This window comes from Lampetra fluviatilis, chromosome 23, assembly GCF_964198595.1.
Source record: "Lampetra fluviatilis chromosome 23, kcLamFluv1.1, whole genome shotgun sequence".
In the NCBI taxonomy this organism is placed as follows: domain Eukaryota; kingdom Metazoa; phylum Chordata; class Hyperoartia; order Petromyzontiformes; family Petromyzontidae; genus Lampetra; species Lampetra fluviatilis.
Window position 1 is genome coordinate 9,729,478 of NC_136297.1, and position 20,671 is coordinate 9,750,148.

The 20,671-nt window shown below is 55.7% G+C and overlaps 2 protein-coding genes across 2 annotated transcripts in view; one reads left to right on the forward strand and one right to left on the reverse strand.

The window, feature by feature from the left end:
- The window catches only part of METTL26 (methyltransferase like 26), a 6,544-nt gene extending 724 nt beyond the window's left edge, over positions 1 to 5,820 (reverse strand). The window contains exons 1-5 of the mRNA XM_078867138.1: positions 5,398 to 5,820; positions 3,645 to 3,810; positions 1,545 to 1,604; positions 1,021 to 1,088; positions 32 to 110 (exon numbers count right to left, since the gene is read on the reverse strand). Of these exons, the coding sequence (XP_078723264.1) occupies positions 32 to 110; positions 1,021 to 1,088; positions 1,545 to 1,604; positions 3,645 to 3,810; positions 5,398 to 5,777 (753 nt within the window). The 5' untranslated portion in view covers positions 5,778 to 5,820. The remainder of the gene's footprint in view (positions 1 to 31; positions 111 to 1,020; positions 1,089 to 1,544; positions 1,605 to 3,644; positions 3,811 to 5,397) is intronic.
- Positions 5,821 to 6,123: 303 nt separating this feature from the next.
- On the forward strand, positions 6,124 to 20,576 carry ZNF598 (zinc finger protein 598, E3 ubiquitin ligase). The gene is made up of 15 exons (XM_078867120.1): positions 6,124 to 6,572; positions 8,754 to 8,866; positions 9,888 to 10,017; positions 10,528 to 10,739; positions 11,197 to 11,414; positions 11,727 to 11,814; positions 12,918 to 13,108; positions 13,452 to 13,584; positions 13,707 to 15,553; positions 15,943 to 16,146; positions 16,367 to 16,577; positions 16,949 to 17,111; positions 17,521 to 17,689; positions 18,415 to 18,512; positions 19,399 to 20,576. Exons 1-15 carry the CDS (start codon positions 6,396 to 6,398, stop codon positions 19,492 to 19,494), a joined length of 4,050 nt encoding a protein of 1,349 aa, XP_078723246.1. The 5' UTR covers positions 6,124 to 6,395; the 3' UTR covers positions 19,495 to 20,576.
- The last annotated feature ends 95 nt before the right edge of the window (positions 20,577 to 20,671 follow it).

Genomic DNA, 20,671 nt, shown 5'->3' on the forward strand with positions numbered 1-20,671 from the left:
GGGTTGGGTGAGTCGCTGAACCCGGACTCACCATCCTCTGGAGTCGCATGCCATTGGTGAGCGCCAGCTGCTGGAGCATGCTGACATCCCGCAGTCCCCACTCCGGGTTCCTGGCACGACAACCACAGGGGCTTGCACTCCTCGCCTGGCTCTCATGCCGTAAACACCCATCTACCCATCCCGCCGGCAATGTGGCCAGCATGGAGCTAGCTCTGAACACAAGCACCATGACCAGCTAGAAGACCCCATGGGGCAACCACCAAGCCCATCGCTACCACCTCCAAACGCATCACTCGCATGGATTGGTTAACTATGGGAAAGGCCTATAAACTTTAGCAAATGAGGCTGCTAATCACGATGCAGTGGAATGTTTGACATTGTTCAGATATTTTATTCAATAACTATGGTCATTTAAAGCCACTGCTAGACGAAGCCATTGCCACAATAGGTGTATTTTGGTTGTTTGCCCATCTTCACACTACTGGGGCCAGTGCTGGATTGACTGAGGGAGGCACAGGACCGGTTCTGATATCACCGATTTTAGCCATGGCCTGGAAAGGAGCTCGGGTCGACCGCTGTGCCCATCAATCCACTCGTCAATTGAATAGTGGAGTACAATTTTAACCCCATTTTTTTTTAAAGATCCATTCTGCATAAATAAATAAAATGTTATCTTCAATGTAGCACAGCCTTGACGTGGCCAAGAGCCGATCATCGACGGTATATACCGGATAGGAGCACCCATACCAGTCACGTACTCGGCCAGAGGCAAGACAATGCTCCCTTATCAATCACCGACCAGCATGGTGACGTACGGTCAAACAACAACCCTGGTACCCAGGAAGCTCTGAGAACCCACCAGCCATAGCGTTGGTTAGGATGCTGATGGAGCAGAGGGCACACGAGATGCAACACACGGTGGGCTCTGCTGGGTGAATGAAAGCTTTGCTGAACCGGAAGCAGAATTGGTAGAAATAAAGTGCGACGGAGCGGGACTCGGTGAGGAAATGCGGGGCTCACCTCTCGCGCAAGACGGCGTCAAAATCCACGTTGCTTTGCGGGAAGATGATCCCGTTCACTGCGTAAGGCTGTGTGAGGAGGAGTTAAAACAGCCGTTAGCACCTTTATTTTGATTAACCCGATGAGAACTCAGGCTGCGTGAGGAGTGAAACAGCTGTTAGTGAGTTTATTTTTGTTTAACCTGATGAGAAGTCAAGCGATCTGGATAAGTCTCGTTTGCACGGGTGACCTGTGGCATTCGCCTGCCAGTATAGCAATGACTGCTCTGTATAATCCTAATTTGAGTAATTTGCCGGTCATTTTCTGATTTGTCCCGTGCAGCAAGCACGTGGCCCTACTTTTTTTTAGAACGACGTCACGGGATCTTTGCCTTCCACTGAAGCAGACGGTGGCACATGTATATACACCCGCAGTATTAACCAGGGTGGCTGCATGGGGGGGGGGGGGGGGGGGTTTAACGATAAACCTCTGCAACAAAAACAGCAAATGTGGTAGCGCTCGGTCACACTCGGTAGTGAACTTACCCCATACGTCACCAAGAGGCCACTGGGTTTGAGCAGAACACCAGCATTTCTGAACAGACCCTGGAGGACACACGAAGACAAATATATTCCCCATGTATTCGACATGGACTGTTAAGGCAAGTGCTGCTGGAGAACAACAATAAAGGTGGGCACGGCCCACGGGGGAGGTGGTGTGGCCAGCACCGCACACGTACATGCACGCGCTTGCATGCATGGCACGCGCAATACGCACATACACGCTTGTGCGTGCGTGCGTGCACATAAACACATGCATGCACACAAAGTTTACTTCATTTAACCAAATGAGAACTCACGAGACCAGGATACAGTCTCATTTGCAAGTTGACCTGCGTCGCAAAAGTGACAAAAGCTAAAATAAAATAAACTACAGCTTGGAAACAAATAGAAATCGGAGAGATAACTTTCACGTGATAAATGGAAAATATTGCACGCACGTAAATCTTAAGTTAAGTAATAAGTTGTAACATAAGTTGGCTCGGGCAGATTATTTTCAGACTGATCACTGTAGAATTATGCACAAAGACCCTCCCTATAAGGTCTTTAACAGACTGTTGGGGGCAAGTGCTGTTAACTAGCACCTACGGAGGCCGGCACGGTGCACGAGGGAGTAATGCAGCTAAGACAACAGCTGGCAGCCTTTGTCTCCCCAGTGCCGATGCATACACAAAGGACCAGGCACTTCGTTCAAGGCCGAGTAGATCCAGGGGAGGCCTAGGACCACTGATGTTGGCCATAAGCGACAGCCATATATACGTAGTCATGGACACATTCATCAATACACACACACAATCAGAGCAGTGAGCAGGGTGGATATTTCCAAACTAATCACTGGACCTCCAGGCACAGGGCAATTCAAATGCAAGTCATGCAAACGACGAGCTGCTCTTTTGGTCAAACCTAGAGTCGCCGTGACCTGGCAATGCTGCGATGTATCGTACAATATAAGTTCCATGATGATAATACTATCCTCCGTTTTAATGACCGTAGTCATATGGTGATTATGTTTGCACATATATTTTGTTCTAAAACAGCACATTTCCTGACGAAATGTTTATGAAATAACAAACCCAATGATTCATGAATCAAACAAACATATTCTATTATCCATTAAATTAATGCTGTGTAAAATGTTTTCATGCGTATATGACGTGGCGATTCTATTATGCAATCAAATTCAGTGGTTAATTGATTTATTTTATTACTTTCCGTGTAACTGGCAGCATGCGTTTCAGCATTATGGCAGGCTTAAGTTGAGTGAACTGTAGTTGAATCACTATTGTGCAATCTTTATTTGCAGAGAGACTAAAACTAATTTTAAAAAGGTGCAATATAAATGTGAAACGCAATCAACGAAGCTACGTAAAAAACTGATATTGCGAAAATCGTTATCGCAAAATGTTACGTGGTATTGTCATCCGTCTGCCACGTTCAATGCATAGTTGGATCAAGGCTTCCCTGCGATGTGCCACCCAGTATCTGCACTCATCGTAAAAAAGAGCACACTGCCTTGCCGGACGCAAATAAGCTTGAGTGTCTTACAGATCTGAATACCTATGTATTTATTTTTACTTCACGCTTGTTTACCCAGGAGCGTACGTATAACTTGAGTATGAAGACTTTTTCAGGAAGGCCCTGCCAAGTTTCGCACAGTAGAGAACGATGCTATCATTATGTGCAATTGAGTAATTATCCGGTAATTTTGTTAAATTTGCTGGTATTTTTAAGCGTTCAGATGTTTGGCCAATTAAAGCAACATTATGGAAGGGGGGGGAAGTGTCAGCTTTGGGATAAAACCAAAATACCCGGAGGAAACCCACGCAGAACAACAGGGTGAGAACATCCAAACTCCGGGAAACTAACTCGAGCTCTTCTTGTTGCGAGGCACAAGTGTTTCACCACTCGCTTCACGCCACCACCCACACATACTGGTTAGGGGTCACCCCATTACACCAGTCAGGTGTTCAGGCGAGAGGTGAGAGAAAGACCACTGCTGCCCGCCTCCCTCGATTCCACCCCGCCCATAGAATAACCCCCGAAAACCTCTCCCTGGGGGATAGGTGGGGGTGGGCATGGCCTCGCCTCTGTGCAGCGCATCTCGCTGATGTGGATCATGTTGACGTTGAGGAGAAGGTCGCATGAGGACGAGGGCCAGCGACCGGGCCAGGTCTCGCACGGCTCCCGCACGTCCAGCTGTATCGGGGGCAGCACGTTCTGTACCTGCGTTGCCCTCGCGTACGCCGAGATGCTGTGCCGGGAGGGGGTGGTGGTGGTGGTGGAGGGTGTGACAGGGGGGTAGAGGCACAGGTGAGGAGGTGGCCACATGCATCAACATGGGAACTCATTAACTGAGGGTCCAATGTGTAGCCTATGGGTTAGGACAGGGGTGGGGAAACTTTTTTCTGCCAAGGGCCATTTGGATATCTATAACATCATTTGCGGGCCATACAACATTATCAATTTAAAAATTAGCCTGTTATATTTGGTCAAACATTTAATTAACTCGCCCCTAATGTGATGGCTGGAACTGCTTCTCTTTGGCGAGGCGTGTGATGTTAGCTGGTAGTGATGATGTTGCTGCTACTCGCAACTGCTTTTCCAGGTTTGCTCCTAGATTAATTGAATTTCAAGTCCCACCTGCGGTTGCCTTGGCAGGGCTAGACCAAATGATTTTGCGGGCCATGATCTTGACCAAGGTGAGGGTTATGGTGGGTCATGATAATGGTTAGGGGATGAGGGTTTATGTCCACCTGAAGACGATTGCTTGTGTGGCGATCGAAACGTCGTGATCTATTATTTTTTCTACCCACGTGACTTTACCGATAGAACCAAATAGTATGGATTCCTGCAGTAACGAAAGCTTAAAATCAAGATGAATTACGAGGGTCAACGTCATTATTGATGTGAGATTTATGGATATGGTTAGGGTTGTAGATAGGGGTAAGGAAAGAGATGGGTGGGTGGGGCTATTTGACCATACGCTGATCAGTGCAGGTTGTTGATGAAAAACACAAATGTAAAATTCGCGAGTTTAGTTTTTGTACCACTGAGCGATGCAGCTCCTTTTCAGAAGCGGCCCCAGCCACACACGAATGCTCAGCGAAGTGGCTTATCTATCGTGTGGACATTTATAGCAGCCGAATTACTCGAAAGCAGGAGGAGTTCGCAACCTGTGGCTCTTTAAGGACTGCTTAGTGACGTTAATTTATTAAGGATCGTCTCCGTATTCCCGTGCATTGCGGCTGTTGGAATATTTCGGGGGTTTTATTTGCTGTTGACCGAATTGTAAAACACGGCTCCAAACGCGTGACGTTGATTCTAAATTCGGAGGGGGAAACCCGGGGAAAGAATCCACGCGACCAAGAGGAGAGAGACGTCCAACAGGGCTCAGGGTCAGGATCGAACCCACGACCTCCTGTATACCTGGCGAGGTAGTTAACATCTCCTAGCCACCGTGATAATGATGATGATGATGAGACGCAAACTCAAAATATACAGCAGCAGGCGTTGGGATCGAACCCACAACCTCCTGTATACCAGGCGAGGTAGTTAACATCTCATAGCCACCGTGATGATGATGATGAGACGCAAACTCAAATTATACAGCAGCAGGCGTGGGGATCGAGCCCACGACCTCCTGTATACCTAGCGAGGTAGTTAACATCTCATAGCCATCGTTATGATGATGAGACGCAAACTCCAAATATACAGCAGCAGGCGTCGGGATCGAGCCCACGACCTCCTGCATACCTGGCGAGGTAGTTAACATCTCATAGCCACCGTGACTGCCCACGGTGCCCATCGATGCGTGAGACTCTCCTGACGCGCCTCAGACCTTTGGAAGGAGGCCGCCTCCAGCTCGCTGGGCTGCCACGTGAGGTGCGGGAAGGCCCGGGCGAGGTGCACCACATGCTGCCCGGAGCCCGAGGCCACCTCCAGCGCAAACCCGGCCCGGTCTGCCGGCACCCACTGCCGCAGCACCTCGAGAATCGGCTCCTTGTTGCGCTCGGCAGCCGGCGCCACCAACATTGCGAGGCCGCTTCGCTCCCGCGCCCTGCCGGGAACCCGCTTCACGGCGGCAGTGGGAACGGCCGCGGCGGTGACTCGAGCGGCCGTGGAAGCGACGACGGCGGCGAACAACAACAGCCGATGCCTGCTGCTACTGATGCTGCGGCCGTGCTGCTGTTGTTGTTGTTGTTCAATGGGAAATCGCATTTCTCCTCGCCGCTCGCCGTAGCCGTCGCGTCACGTGGCAGTGCCCCGCCCCCTACCACCACCGCCGGGCTCGCGACCATCTTGGGTGAGGGGAGAAGAGAGGAGCCCCTCCCCCACCCCATGCGCCGTGACGTCGTGGCGCGCGAACGTGACGTCATTGCGCGCGCGGCCATGACGTAACGACTTCGCTGCGGGCGCTGCCATGACGTAGCGACTTCGCTCGCGCGCGCCGCGATGAAGTTGCGACTTCGCGCGCGCGCTGCCATGACGTAACGACTTCGCGCGCGCGACATGACGTCACTGCCCGCGCGGCCTCGCCCAACAGAGGGCGGCGCGCTTCGCTCTCCTCCCCTCCCGCCCGCCCGCCCCTCCCTGAGCAACGTGGCCGCCGGTCGAGTCGCGCGGCGCGGCGCTTGACACGCAGGCGCAGACGCGGTGCCGTGCGGTCACTCCGCCCAGCGAGCCAGGCCCCCCCCCTCCCCGGCTACCACCCTCCCAACACCGCCACCACCACCATCATCACCGCCACCTCCGTCGCCTCATCGCTAACGCTCATCACCGCCAACACCAACACCGCCAACACCAACATCACCCACCCCCCATCACCGCATCGTCGCCATGGCCAACACGAACAAGCCGGCCGCGGCGCACGGGCCGTGCGTGCTGTGCTGCCAGGAGGTGGACGTGTTCGCGTTGGGCAAGTGTGACCACCCCGTGTGCTTCCTGTGCTCCACCAAGATGCGGGTGCTCAGCGAGCAACCCTACTGCGCCGTGTGCCGCCTGGAGCTCGCAGAGGTGACGACACTTACACTCGCCTTGTCCCCCCCCCACCACCACGGCCTTCACCCGCCCACCCAAGTCGGGCCCATGCGCCCGTCCCAGTTGGGCCTATGCGCGTTCTCTAGCCGAGGCCGTGGTTCATGTCTGGCCTTGTCTATTCGGCTTAACCGCTGCCTTGGTCGCTTGTCCACTCCCCATTTGCTGCCTTGCCCACACACACACACGGTGCCCCCCACACACACGGTGCCCCCCCCCCCCCACTGCCCGATCTTCCCCACTGCCTTCGTTTGACCACCCACAACCTCCCCCGCTCGCTCGCACCCTCCCGACCTCGTTCCCTTCTCGAGGCGCTGGTTCCTGTCTGGCCTTGCCCGGGCCCAGCCTCGGTTTGTTGACCGATCGCGCCTCTCTCTCCCATACACCCCACGGCCCTCTCCCTGAGGCACCCCGAATGCCTCCACTAGGCCGGCCAGCCTCGGCTGGGCCACCTTCAAAATCTGCGGCGTCTTCCACCTGGCCCAGGCGGGTGGCTGGGTGGGTGGGCAGCAACCCAGTCAGGTCCAGAGTCTTTTGCTCGCCCCCCCCCCCTCGAACCCAACCAGGTCCACAGTGCACATCGGGTGCCAATCGTTCAGGTGAAGGTGGTTGCCGATGATAGTTCACGTCTCTTGGCCTGTAATCGGACTAATTGCGTAACCCCGCGTGGCGACATTGAACGATAACAGCGGCCTAACTTGAATGGGGTGGGGAGGCTCACTTTGATGAGACACGGGTAATTGAGCCATCCTTTATCACAGGGGTGGTGGGGGACGTCTGGCCCTGCGGGGCCGTATAAGGCCCACGAAATCATTTGGTGTGGCCCTGCCAAGACAATCGCAGGCGGGACTCGAAATTCAATAAATCTAGGAGCAAACCTGGCAAAGCAGTTGCGAGTAGCAGCAACATCAATACCAGCAGCTAACATCACACGCCTCGCCCAAAGAGAAGCAGTCCCAGCCATCGCATTAGGGGTGGGTTAATTAAATGTTTGACCAAATATGACAGGCGAATTTTTAAGTTGATAATTTTGTATGGCCCGCGAATGATGTTATAAATATCCAAATGGCCCTTGGCAGAAAAAAAGGTTCCCCACCCCTTTATCACCAAGGCGTTCATGGCCTTGAACCATCATAAAGTTAGTGTACACTAGATTTGAAGTTTAGTGTACACTGTACAGGTATTAGTTGACTCACACATCGGCCATAACACTTGCCCCTCCCCCAAGCGGTCACCAATCTCTCACGGTTACCTGTGATGTGTAGTTAGCGAGAAAGCCGCCCTGTACGCGGGCACATTTCGTTGCTACATCTCAGTGGTGAGCGACTTTCTGATTTCAAGTTCATTTATTAGGTATAGCCCTGTGAGCCATTCGGCTCTTGAATCGGGTGCAACCGCAACAACAACATAAACAAAAACATGAACAAGAATACATCTTAAAGTGACTATGTGCAAACAGAAAATCCAAGAAAAGACTGATGCGTTCCCCGTGCACTCTGCCGAATCAACATTCTAACCAAGGCGCGGCCACCCACTGACGTGTCTTTACGTTTACATTTGCCTTGATTAAATATGTCCTCACTTCCAACACGTGTTCTTCTTGTCCGTTTCATCACGAGCACCTCCCGAGAGATTAGGTTTCGTCTTTGTCGACGTCAATATTTCTGATACGTATAATGTCACACTGTGTTGGTCTATTCATTTAGTCAGCATGAAAAAATGTAGACTGACAGGTAGTGGTTTAGACAAACTCTAAGCAACATATGCCAATGCACAGATGCCTTGCAACCATTAGTGGAAGTTCCACATGCCCACGGCGGACTGCAGTATTTCCATCAAAGGACATCAACAGCCACGATTATTCCACAGCTGGAAGAAGGGCTTCCCAAGCCATTAACTCTTCACACAAATTGTGATTTACGCAGACGGACTACGAACGTCAGCTTGTTATTGGCCAGGAGCGGAGATTATTTATAGGGAGATTGTGTTGAAGGCAGTACAGTACTTGAGAGTCGGTGGTCCATGCGTCTTACATTGCCTCGTTGGTGATGGCCTAAAGCCACCGAAGGCAATTCTCCATCGGTCAAATGGGTGTCTTAAGCTCACTCCTGCCCTGCCCTGCCCGTGGGACCTGCCAATGCCGTGCGCGCCGTCCGGCAGGTGGTGTTCACGCACACGTTCGCCCCCTTCGCGTCCTTCGACACGAGCCGCATGACTATCGACCGGGAGCACGGCATCTGCTTCGACTGCGAGGGCACGCGCGACAAGTACAGGTCGGTGCCAAACTGCAGCTTGTGTACAATATTCTCCGGCACGTGTCGTGACGGAGGTGGGGGGGGGAGGGTACCGCAAGATCTGACCGTGTCCGTCCGGTGCTCGCCAAGCTGCATTGGCGTCGGGTTGTCGAACGAATACATTTAAGGTCGCACTCATTACACACACAAAGCTATTTCCACAAATGAACCACAATAACTTGCTGATCTCGTCAAGGAGCATAAACCCTCACGCGAACTCCGGTCATCCTCGCAGCGGCTTTTGGCTGGCCATCGAACAAATACGATCACCGCATCGCACGCTTTCCAGATGTACTTCTGCATTTGTCTAGAATGCTCTTCCGATATTAGGAAGCCACTGCAGATATGCACTTTTAACTCTAGGTTGAAAACTCATTTCTTTAGAACTGCTTTTTTGTGTTTAGTTTGCTGTTCTTCCCCCACACCTCCGATTCGCATGGTTGCCTACATACTGTGTGAAAGAAGTTCAACGTACACCGTTGGCGGGTTGCGGCTCTTACCTCTCCCTAGTCGGTCCCCAGCCCCCCGCCCGGCTCCCGCAGACCTTGTCCATCTTGGAACTCATCAGCGCTGCGCCTCGTAGGGGCGTTCGCACCGCCGACCTCGCTGATGCTTGCCACGAGTGACGCCGTTGGTGGGCTTTTTGTTGTTATTTTGTTTAGTAGTGTTTTTAAGTCACAGTTGCCGAGCAGCGCGAGAGAAGAAGCGGAAAAGAGAAGCGTTGTGACCTGCTGCAAGTGTGGTGCTGGTAGAACGCAGTGTGGTTGAGACTAAACAGTCAAGTCAACATGGGTGGAGGAGTTGATGGTGAAGTTTATGGGAACAGTAACCGGGCAATTTTAAATCACTGTCGGGGCTCGCCTGTTACCACGGATAACGCAGTTACACCACTGGCAGCAAGACTGCACAATGGAGATTTGGGGGGGGGCGGGAGTAAAAAGACAAAACAGATATTTTGTCCTGACCCGTCACATCACCGCCCGGTTTCCGTCACGTGCAGGAAGCTGCTGCTGCACGCGTGCCCGCGCTGCCCCGCGCTGCCGCCGTTCTCCACACTGCAGGAGCTGCAGAAGCACATGAAGCAGCAGCACGAGCGCTTCCCGTGCGACCTCTGCCTGCGCCACCTCAAGGTGAGTGGAGACGTACATTGCGGTGAGACGTGGATTGCTCCCAAGGAGAGAGAGAGCGAGAGATGGAGGGCGTTCTCTTCACGATTGGTGTTCACTTCAGGTGATTCATCTGTCAGTTCACGCAAGCTTTCCTCTCCTCTGTACTCCCATCAGGTTTTGTGTTGTTTTTTGTTGCAACTTTCTGACTCGCCCCTACTGGACATCTGTGAAAAAGAGCTTCATAGCTCATCAGATTCTTCCACTCTAAATAAAGATTCCGATTCTATGTGTATCTGCTTGTGCATGTATGTCTTTCTCTTTATTGCGTGTGCGTGCTAAATACCATAAAGCTGTGAGCTAATCGTTGTTACCTTACAACTTCCGTCCCAACAGTCTGTTCACGGCTCCAAGGAGGGGGGGGGGGGAATCTTCCGTTTGTGTGTGTACATGTGTGTCACACATTACGATTCAATTTCAAACGGGAGATCTTGTTCATGCGTTTGTGCGCTTGCGTGCGTGCGTGCTGCTCAGATCTTCTCAAGGGAGCGGCGCTGGTACACGCGGAAGGAGTTGGCGCATCACCGGCGCACGGGTGACCCGGACGACCGCTCGCACCGTGGCCACCCGCTCTGCCAGTTCTGCGACCAACGCTACCTTGACAACGACGAGCTGCTCAAGCACCTGCGGCGCGACCACTTCTACTGCCACTTCTGCGACGCCGAGGGCACCAACGAGTACTACAGGTGAGGGGGCCAGGCCCAGTGGCCTCTGGGCCAGCCGCCCCCATCAGCCCTGCCGACTGTACCCATGCCAACCCCTACCAGCCCTACTAACTGCAACCCAACCACCCCTACTGCTTGTACCCACCTACCAGCCTTACCAATTGTGTAACCCTACCAGCCCTACTGCCTGTACCCCCCCCCGCCCCTACCGCCTGTGTACCCATATCAACCCCTACCAGCCCTACAAACTGCGTACCCTTACCAACTATACTGTGTACCCATACCAACCCCTACCAGCCCTACCTCCTGTACCCTCCTATCAGCCCTACCAACTGTTTACCCATACCAGTATAAGCACTCTCGGTGTGTGTATCGTTTTTGGGGCCGCATCTTCTCTTCACTCCATAACCCCAGACCGCGCCATTGCTTTCAACCCCTTGACCCTCGTCCCCCCCCCACTGACCCCCCCGAATTTCAGCGACTACAATTTCCTTCGGGAGCACTTCCGGGCGGAGCACTTCCTGTGCGAGGAGGGCCCCTGCCAGGGCCAGGAGTTCGTCAACGCCTTCCGCACCGACATCGACCTGCGCGCCCACCGCGCCAGCGTGCACAGCCGCAACCGCGCCGAGGCCCGCCAGACACGGCAGCTGGAGCTGCAGTTCACGTGCCCGCTCCGCCGGCACCTCCGCAACGACGGTGGGTGCCGTCGCACGCCCAGAAGCGGGGATGGGGGGGGGGGGTTGGCGGTGGGGGGGCAGATGGTGAGGGGGGTGGTAGCGGGGGTGTTACATGCGGTGGGGTGTGTTTCGGTCACGTGGTGACCAGTTGTGGTGTTCGGTTTTTGGTGAGCAGGTGTGGTTTGTGGCAACCAGGTCTGGTGCGTGGTGGGTGCTGTGTGGTGTGTAGTGAGCAGGTGTTGGTGTGTGGTGGCCAGGGGTAGTGTGTGGTCTGTGGTGGCCAGATGCGGTGTGTGGCGAGCAGGTGTGGTTTGCGGTGTGTGGTCAGCAGGTGTGGTGACAAATGCGGACTTTGAAGACGTGGAGCGAGATACGAGGAACAGGGGTCCACCGCGACGACCGAGACCCAGGGAAAACCGGTACACGCTCACCTGCTCACACGCTCACCTGCTCACACGCTCACCTGCTCACACGCTCACCTGCTCACACGCTCACCTGCTCACACGCTCACACGCTCACACGCTCACCTGCTCACACGCTCACACGCTCACCTGCTCACACGCTCACCTGCTCACACGCTCACCTGCTCACACGCTCACATGCTCACACGCTCACACGCTCACCTGATCACACGCTCACCTGATCACACGCTCACACACTCACACGCTCACCTGCTCACACGCTCACCTGCTCACACGCTCACCTGCTCACACGCTCACACGCTCACCTGCTCACACGCTCACCTGCTCACACGCTCACCTGCTCACACGCTCACACGCTCACCTGCTCACACGCTCACCTGCTCACACGCTCACCTGCTCACACGCTCACACGCTCACCTGATCTCACGCTCACACACTCACACGCTCACCTGCTCACACGCTCACCTGCTCACACGCTCACCTGCTCACACGCTCACCTGCTCACACGCTCACCTGCTCACACGCTCACCTGCTCACACGCTCACCTGCTCACCTGCTCACACGCTCACCTGCTCACATGCTCACCTACTCACATACTCACCTGCTCACACGCTCACCTGCTCACACGCTCACCTGCTCGCACTATCACAGACTCTCGCACTCAACTGCTCAGAGAGTCACCTGCTCACAGACTGACCTGCTCACATGCTCACACGGACACCGGATCTCACACGCACACACCAACTCACACACCTGCTCACGCACAGAGACAAAGGCTCGCACACATACCTGTTCACACCTGCTCACACATAGATACTCACACCTGCAGACACATACTTATAACAACAACCGCCGTTCGCCACTCAGTGGCGGTGACTTCACCGCTCCCCACCTACACACACACACACCTGCTCACACCTGCTCACACACGCGCACACGACAATTACGATATGCCTATGTTTTTCAAAACGTACGATGCGATTATCGTGGGTCTTGTACCGTACGACGTACCGTGGTGTCGTCATACCGCGGCGCCCCTAGGTAACGCACGCGAACTACGACTAACCGTGCCGGGTGTCTGTGAGTGCCGTCACGACCAGGGACGAGGGCCGGGAGTTGGTGATGGCGCTGCGGGAGTCGCTGGGTGCCCAGCTGCAACATCAGCAGCAGCAGTCGGCCGTGGCGGCTGCGGCAGCAGCTGCTGCAGGAAGCGGAGCGGAGCAGACAGCGAAACGATACTCTCCTTCAGGCGACGGGGACAGTCCGGAGCGGGCCCAAATGGAGGCCGAGGGTGAGGTCCCGGAGTGCAACCACACTGCATCGCGCAACGAACAGCACCGCTCTCCCTCTGATCAGGCCTGGGGATCAATTATAATGCCTGACGGCATCTTTGGCCGAGATAACACAGTATTTGGTCAAACATTTCACAGTTGAAAATGTTCATACCAGGTCCATCTCTGACACTTGGTCAGTGTCATGCTCTGTGTCGCGCTGCCCAACGTGCCGTCCCCGTTGCTGTCCACATTTTCCTGCTCATCCCGCCGAGCTGTTCACTGTTTATGAGCCAACATCCTCTTTATCACGAGCCATCATGCGCTCTAACGAGCCATCCCCACACCCTGTCTCGCCACCAGTGGGCACGAGGGTGGCAGTGACGGGTGACACGGCAGCCAAGCGGGTGGCGCTGGCGGCCGGTCAGACGGTGTCCAACGGGCCGCTCGCCCACGACGAGTTCCCAGCCCTGGGCGCTGTCGCCACCTCCACCAGGTGGGCCCGCACGCTGCTGCCACAGCCACTTAACGGGCCACTGTCTCCTTCCCGGTGACGGGTGCTCGATCCTTTTTTGTTCCGCGTTGCTGATCATTGGGGGGGGTTTGTTTGAATTTCAGCTCGGCGTCGGAGAGCGCGCACGCGCGTTCCAACATGGCGGCCAAAATGCACCAGTCTCACATCCGGGTGTTTGATGAGGAGTTCCCGAGCCTGACGGGTTCCACGCCGGCCTTCGTGCCGGGCTTCGCCGGGCAACCCTGCCGAACATTCGCCCCCACGCAGTCTCAGCCACAGTCGAAGCCCCAGCCTAAGTCCAGGGAGGAAGAGTTCCCTAGCCTCACGAAACGGCAGAAGGGCCCGCCGCTGAGAACACAGGGCCCGCCGCCTCAGGGCCCGCCGCTGAGAACACAGGGCCCGCCGCCTCAGGGCCCGCCGCCTCAGGGCCCGCCGGTGAGAACACAGGGCCCGCCACCACAAGGCCCGCCGCCACAGGCCCAGCAGCCGAGGCCGCAGCCCAAGCTGGAACTGGAAGACTTCCCGAGCCTGACGAAGTTGGGCTCGGGACGCGCGCCACCACAGCGCATGAAGCTGCAGGCCAAGGCTCGGGGGAACGCGAGGGTGGAGGAGGGAGATGAGGAAGAGGAGGCGTTCCCGAGCCTGCAGTCGCTCCGCAAGGGATTGCTGCCGACCCCGGACCCACAGAAACGGCCACCCAAGCGGGAGGAGAGGACGGCCGGCATCGCCGAGGACCGCGCGAGCGCCAAGGCGCTCAGGACTGGGCCGATCGGCTCGGCGCCGGTGCGGGAGACGGCCAGGTCACAGGCGCAAGCGGAGCCACAGAAACCACAGCAGAAGCCGGCGACCTTGAGCCGAGACGACGAGCCCAGCACCCTGGCATCGCTTGGGAAGGCGCTGGTCTCCAGGGCGCTGGCACCAACGCAAGCGCAGCAACTGCAACAGCAGGAGCCTCGCAAGATCCCCCAGCCCAGTTCTTCCCATGAGGAGCGTCCCTATCTCTCAGGGGTCCAGATTGGGTCCCGTCCACAAGCGCCGCTGGACGAGGACTTTCCGAGCCTGCCGACGCTGAGCCGGGCAGAGCGTATCGGCGGGGGCTTGCCCGGCGGCGGGAGCGGCGGTGGCGGCGCAGCCCGGCAGTCCACGGTGGCCGCACGGGCGTTCAAGGAGGACGATTTCCCAGTGCTCATTGGGAAGGTCCCGACGCGGCCAGGTCTGGTGGGGGGGCGCCAGCAGCAGCGCGGCACAGGCGGCGCCTCCGCGTGGGGCAGCTCTGGTGTTACCGCGGCTGCCACCGCCGCCCCGGTTCCCCCGGCACCGTCGGACCAAACGTTAAAATTGGAGCCGCCGTGCTTTCCCACTTCTTCTTCCGGCGCCGCCGCCACCGCGGCAAACGTGGCCGCAAGCGCAAAGGGGGAGAAGAGCAGCAAAGTAGCTGCTCGCAAGAACCGGAGCGCGGCAATCGCGGTGATGAAGGGCCTGGACCGCGATGACGACGACGAGGAGGACGCCAGCCCCGCTGTGACCTCGCTGGAGTTCCGATCGGCGCCCACGCTTTTCGACCTTTCGTCGCTACTCGCCGCACCCAAGGTTTCGGGCAAGGGCGGCGGGAAGAAGCAACTGGGCGGGGAGCGGGCGGATGAGAAGAGGGCCGCGACCACGACCGCGGCGGCTCCGGTGAGAGCAGCCACCGTCGGCGAAACTAAAGCGGTCGCGCCCGAGGCCCAGCCCGCCGCGGACGAGGCGTCGCGAGCAAAGGCCAAGCGGAACAAGGGCAAGGGGAAGGCCGGGGCGGGTACAGCGGCGGACGAGAAAGGGGCGGCCAGAAGCGAGAGGCGGAAGGTGGGAACGGACGATGCGAAGGACGCCGGCGGGCAGGCCGCGGAGGAGGCGGGGAGGAGCAGTGGCTCGGAGAGCGATTGCTGGTGGGAGAAGGAGTGGGAAGAGCCAGGTGAGAAGCGCTTCAATAAATTGATATCGTTCAGTCGCAATTTGCTTCGGTGTTGATTTTCCGTACTCTTGTTTGTGCAGTCCCCTTTGTATTGTTTCTGGTTTATAGGTTCGTCCGCTCCATTGGCCTATAGAACATTAGCATGTACATTTGCATGGATGTGAATTGCTTGGTAAACACGCAGTTTGACGCGTGTATCGCGGGCGACGTTGATCAGCAACTCGATGTGTCGACGCGCGCCACACGGGGAGAGGGCCTCGTAGGGGGTTTCCCGCCTTCGGGAGGCGTTTGTCTCCATCGATACTGCTCTCTGACGATTGTCCTCCTCCGCTCCCCGACCGCTCGCTCCTCCACTCTCGTCACCGTCATCTCTTTCCCCCCGGCTCCAGCCTCTGGCGCTGACCAGACGAACGGCACCGAGCGGCGAACCCTGGCTAACGGCGTCCCTCGACCACCCCCGGGCCTGGCCGCCCCTCCTGGCCCGCCGTCCCTGCTGCTGCCGCCGCCGGTGCAAGCAGTCAGTGGTTTCCTGAGCCTTGAAGATGACTTTCCGGCGCTGACTGCGCCTGCTGTGCCCCGCAAGCCACCGCCCGGTGAGCCCCACCTCCACACACCCTCCCCTTTCACTGTTCGTCAATTTAGCCAGGTTTCTTTTGGGTAAATCCCTCCTAGGAATACAACTTTATTCTAAAATTGAACTGATGATGATTGTACGGATATTCGGTGATATTCAACCAGAACAGAGCTGTGCGAAGTCTAATTCCGTGTTTTTGGATTTTAACCGTCTATCGCTTCCTTCTCCCTCCGTGCCAGGTTTCGTTAAGTCTGGCCCTGTCGCCACCGCCGCCGCTGTGGTGAAGCAGCCCCCGCCCGGCCTGGGAGCACCGGCCACGGCTCCCCCAGGCTTTGGGGGGTCCACAACGAGCATCGCCCCCCCGGGCCTGGCCGCGGTGGTGGCCGTGGCCGTGCCGAAAGGGGCCCCGCCCGGGCTCGTGGCCGTGCCGGCCGCATTCGGCGACTGCAGGTGATTCTGGCACTCCAGGCAATCGTCAGCCACGATCTAACCCCAACGCAGTATGTTCATATGTGCATGTCTGTGTATCCGCATGCTTATGGGGAGCTGCTAGCGCACGGTACTACGAACCCAGCGACCCGAGTTGGATTCCCGCTCTTGGCCAACCAGTGGTAATTATCTGAACCGGTCCTGGGCCTCCCCTAGGTCGACTCAGTCTCAAACAAGTACCTGGTGCGATGTGTAACTATGGTCATCCACCCCCTCTTCTGCTGTGCCGGCCTTCATAGGTGCTTGCTGTCCCCAACAATCTGTTAAGGCAACAGAAGAGGTCTTTGTACGTTAATGTGTCGTGTGCCTTTTGTGTGTGTGCGTGCTTGCAGAGAGGGGGAGGTAGCTGGAGGTGGCGGCGCCGGCACTGGCTACATAGCCCCGGAAAACTTTGTGCAGCGAAACCGCTCCCTGATCGATCGCGTGCGCGGGATCCTGGGGGAGGACGAAGATAAGTTCACCGACTTCAAGAAGCTCTCGGGCCAGTTCCGCCAGGTGGGGGCACAAACCCAGACAGACCTGGGGTCAATCACGATCGTAATCTCATATCTCAACTAATACAATGCTCCGCTGCAGCCAAAGCGGAACCCCCCCCTCCCCAATGGCAGCTATCACTGTGCGGCACAAGGTATACGCAGCGCAGTTTTGCTACGACTGTGTCATTCACAATGAACTGTAATCACAGTGTAATTGTAATTGCAGCTAATGGTGCTGGTGCGTTGTAATAGTCATTGATCGTGGGTCTGGACAAATCAAATCGATTCTCTGTGGCTTCACAAATATCTTTGAACGTCCCAGACGTCCCTGTGAACTCGCCCATGACCTCGCCCATGAACTTACCTGTCACCCCCTTGCCCTGCCGGCCCCCCTCCCCGCCCCCCATCCCCACCGTGGCGTCGCCCAGGGCTCGCTGTCAGCGATAGACTACCACGCGCGCTGCGAGGCCCTGCTGGGCCCCGTAGGCCTCGGCGTCGTGCTGCCGGAGCTGCTGGTGCTGCTGCCCGACACGGAGAGGCAGCGGCAGCTCTTGGACGCCCATGGGCAGAGGCGGCGGCGGCAGCAGCAGCAACCAGGTACAGGTAACAACAATAACTTTGCACGTACGGCAAAGTTATTGTTTGCCGTGCGCTTTTACCCAATAAAGTAATTTTGTGGGTAATTTATGTTTAGCGAGAGAGAGCAGCAAACTGTTCTCCATCATCATCGTAGTCCGGCCTGTAAAGATTCACGCCGCCGTCCGTCCTCCCTGGGTCATGATTCTCATTCGACAATTTCATTATTTTTGCCTCGGTTCTTACAGTCGCATTTACATTGATAAGCCAACATGTTGCCATAAGCAATCGTCCCGTGTCAAAATCGTAAAAATCGCACGCGGTTTGACGCGCGAAGCGATCGATGTATCGTCACTCTCCTGGCCTGGAAGTTTACCGCCCCTCCTCCCCCCCCCTCTGTACACAAAGTCAAGACAAGGAGACCCCACAATGGTTCGGAACACGTTACGATAACAAGCTCGTACAGTATCCCAAACTATGAAACAAACAGAGAAAGGATCATGATTGAACAAAGTGGAGATCCTGGCTAAAGAAAGGGAACCATTGCAGTGATGTTATTCAGCTCCCAGCATCGCTAATCAGGTGACACAAGGCACGGCTGACGATGCAGTGATTATTCCTGTGGCATAGAGTATCTGTGAACGTCTCGCGAAAGCTTCGCGAGAGACGTGGCGCCGCCGCGTCAACAACGGCGTGCAGAGCGCTCGTTGCCGCCGCAGTCGTTCACGCTTCGCTGCCACCGCCAGGTGCAGTAGGGGCGGCCCGGAAGAAGAAGGGGCAGGGGGCAAAAGTCGCGGACTCCGGGAGTGAGCTTGACTGCCGCTGCTGCCCGTCCTGCCAGCAGGTGAGCGACGTCCACGCTCCGCCACGCTCGTTATGAACGCGGTCCTGTGAACGTGTGTGTGTGCACGTGTGTGTGTGTACGTGTGCGCACGTGTGTGTACGTGTGCGCACGTGTGTGTACGTGTGCGTACGTGTGTACGTGTGCGCACGTGTGTGTACGTGTGCGCACGTGTGTGTACGTGTGCGCACGTGTGTGTACGTGGGTCGCGGTAGTGTAGCGGTTAGTACGCTGCGTTATGAACCCGGCAACCCGAGTTCGATTCCCGTTCATGGCCAACACCAGTGACAATTATCCGAACCGGTCCTGGGCCTCCCCTAAGTCGACTCGGCCTCGAATGAATACCTGGCGCGAGGTGTAAACATCGCCACTAGGGAGACAAAGGCGCTCGGGCATGGTGCTGGCCACCCACCCCTTCGTGTACCGTGCCGGCCTTCATAGGTGCTTGCTAACAGCACTTGCCCCAACAGTTTGTCCAGGGTAACAAATCTTCCTGTTTTGGACTCGGCAATGACTTCGACTAGCGGTGTCAAGATCGACCTCTGTGGAGGAGGCTCCTAAAACTTGATATTGGAGAGTTGGAGGCAGTCACCATTCAATATTGTGGAGGGCATAGGAGCGACGCTCACAACCAGCAGAGCTCCGGGTGCCTAAAACGCAGCAAAATGGGACCGTGGAGAGCACAGGTGGTGCATCTTCAGTCATCTCAGTCATTCAACCCATGGCATCTGGGTTTGCCAGCAAACCTGGGGCATTTCACATGGCCTTAGAGTGCACCTAGCGTGGCACAAGCACTGTGTTGAGGCCACATCAGCCTTCAAAGACGCTCGCTGTGTATCCAAGCCGGCTGATGGGCTCTGTGTGCGATTGTCATTTTCATCGTCGTCAGGTCGTCGGCCCTGCGGACTGGTCTTGGCACACGGCAAGGCACGGAGGGGAGGACGAGTTCCCAGCACTGCCATCGGCTGCCCGCTCAACCCTCTAACTGTTTGTCACTCAACCCGGGCCCCTCCAGCCCCACCGGCCGTCCCATGTGGCTGCCCGTGCCAACGTTGCTGCGGGTACAGCCCTACAATCGCGAACTGTACTGGAGTTGCTGGTGGAGGTGCTGTCACGGTAACCCCACGTCTCCACCCCCACAGTGTGCAGTTCCATTATATTAATTGGAGAAAGGGACAGGAAAATGTATAATGCTGAAACGGTAATTTGTTGCGAAGGCAGCAGTGCTCTTATTTATGCGCTCAAGGTAAATAAATATATTGGGAGAGCGAGGAAGGCCGAGCGATAACGTTGGGTAGAGGCACGAAGTGGCGACTGCAGAGGGGCCGGGTTGGAGGGGCGGTCGCATGTTTCCACGAATGTTGCCAATTAAGATGCCTCGTTACAAGCCAATAAGCCAACGACACAATGCGACAAAAGTACAAAGCTCAGAGTTTAGCTTGCTGAGAATCGCCACAGAAAGGTATGTTAAAACAAGAACGGCAGATTAAATTTCTGTTATTTATTGTGCCCGACAAGAGGGTGCAACGTGGTGTTACAGGCACTCTTGCGCTTCTACAGAGCTTCAAGTAGCAGTGCAGGACGCCTTTTATCAAGCAGCACTTCCCTGCTCCCCATGGTGCCTTGCAGTGATGAGGCATCTCCGTGAGGGATACACCCTCAAGACGTAGATGTTACACCACCGGGCAGTGTAGTCGCTTACTTGAACAGGCTTTGGGGGGAGGGGTGGGGTGGCTGGCCGGTCTGAACAAGAGTCGGACAGTCAGACTCGCCTTACTGCTCATGCCTTTGTCGCGAATTTCTCCCAAAGTCATTACCCAACTCGCCCATGTGATTTGGTGAGAAAAGAATGGAATTCTTTATTTTACGTTTATTTCTTTTGAGATGCCACATCCTCTGCCAGGTGAGAATTTAGATCCTGCCCGGGAGGAGGGGCAAGGGTCAGGGTTCAATGGTTAAGAGGCGATGTCAGGAGTGCGTAAACACAGGGTGTTTAAATGAATGGCTTACTATTTAAGAACAGCGTAAAAAATACGGCCATTGACTAAAACCCAAAAAAAACTTTATTCTTCAATAAATAAAAGACAAATGACAAAATATTGGTTCTGAGTTAAAATTGTTTTAGTTTTTTTCCTGCAAACCTGCAAAATAAAATCCGGTTT

Coding starts and splice junctions, on each gene's coding strand:
- ZNF598 (XM_078867120.1), top strand. CDS start 6,396: ATGGCCAACACGAACAAGCCGGCCGCGGCGCACGGGCCGTGCGTGCTG. Junction 8,867..9,887: donor GGCACGCGCGACAAGTACAG/GTCGGTGCCAAA, acceptor CGTCACGTGCAG/GAAGCTGCTGCTGCACGCGT. Junction 11,815..12,917: donor CCGAGACCCAGGGAAAACCG/GTACACGCTCAC, acceptor CGTCACGACCAG/GGACGAGGGCCGGGAGTTGG.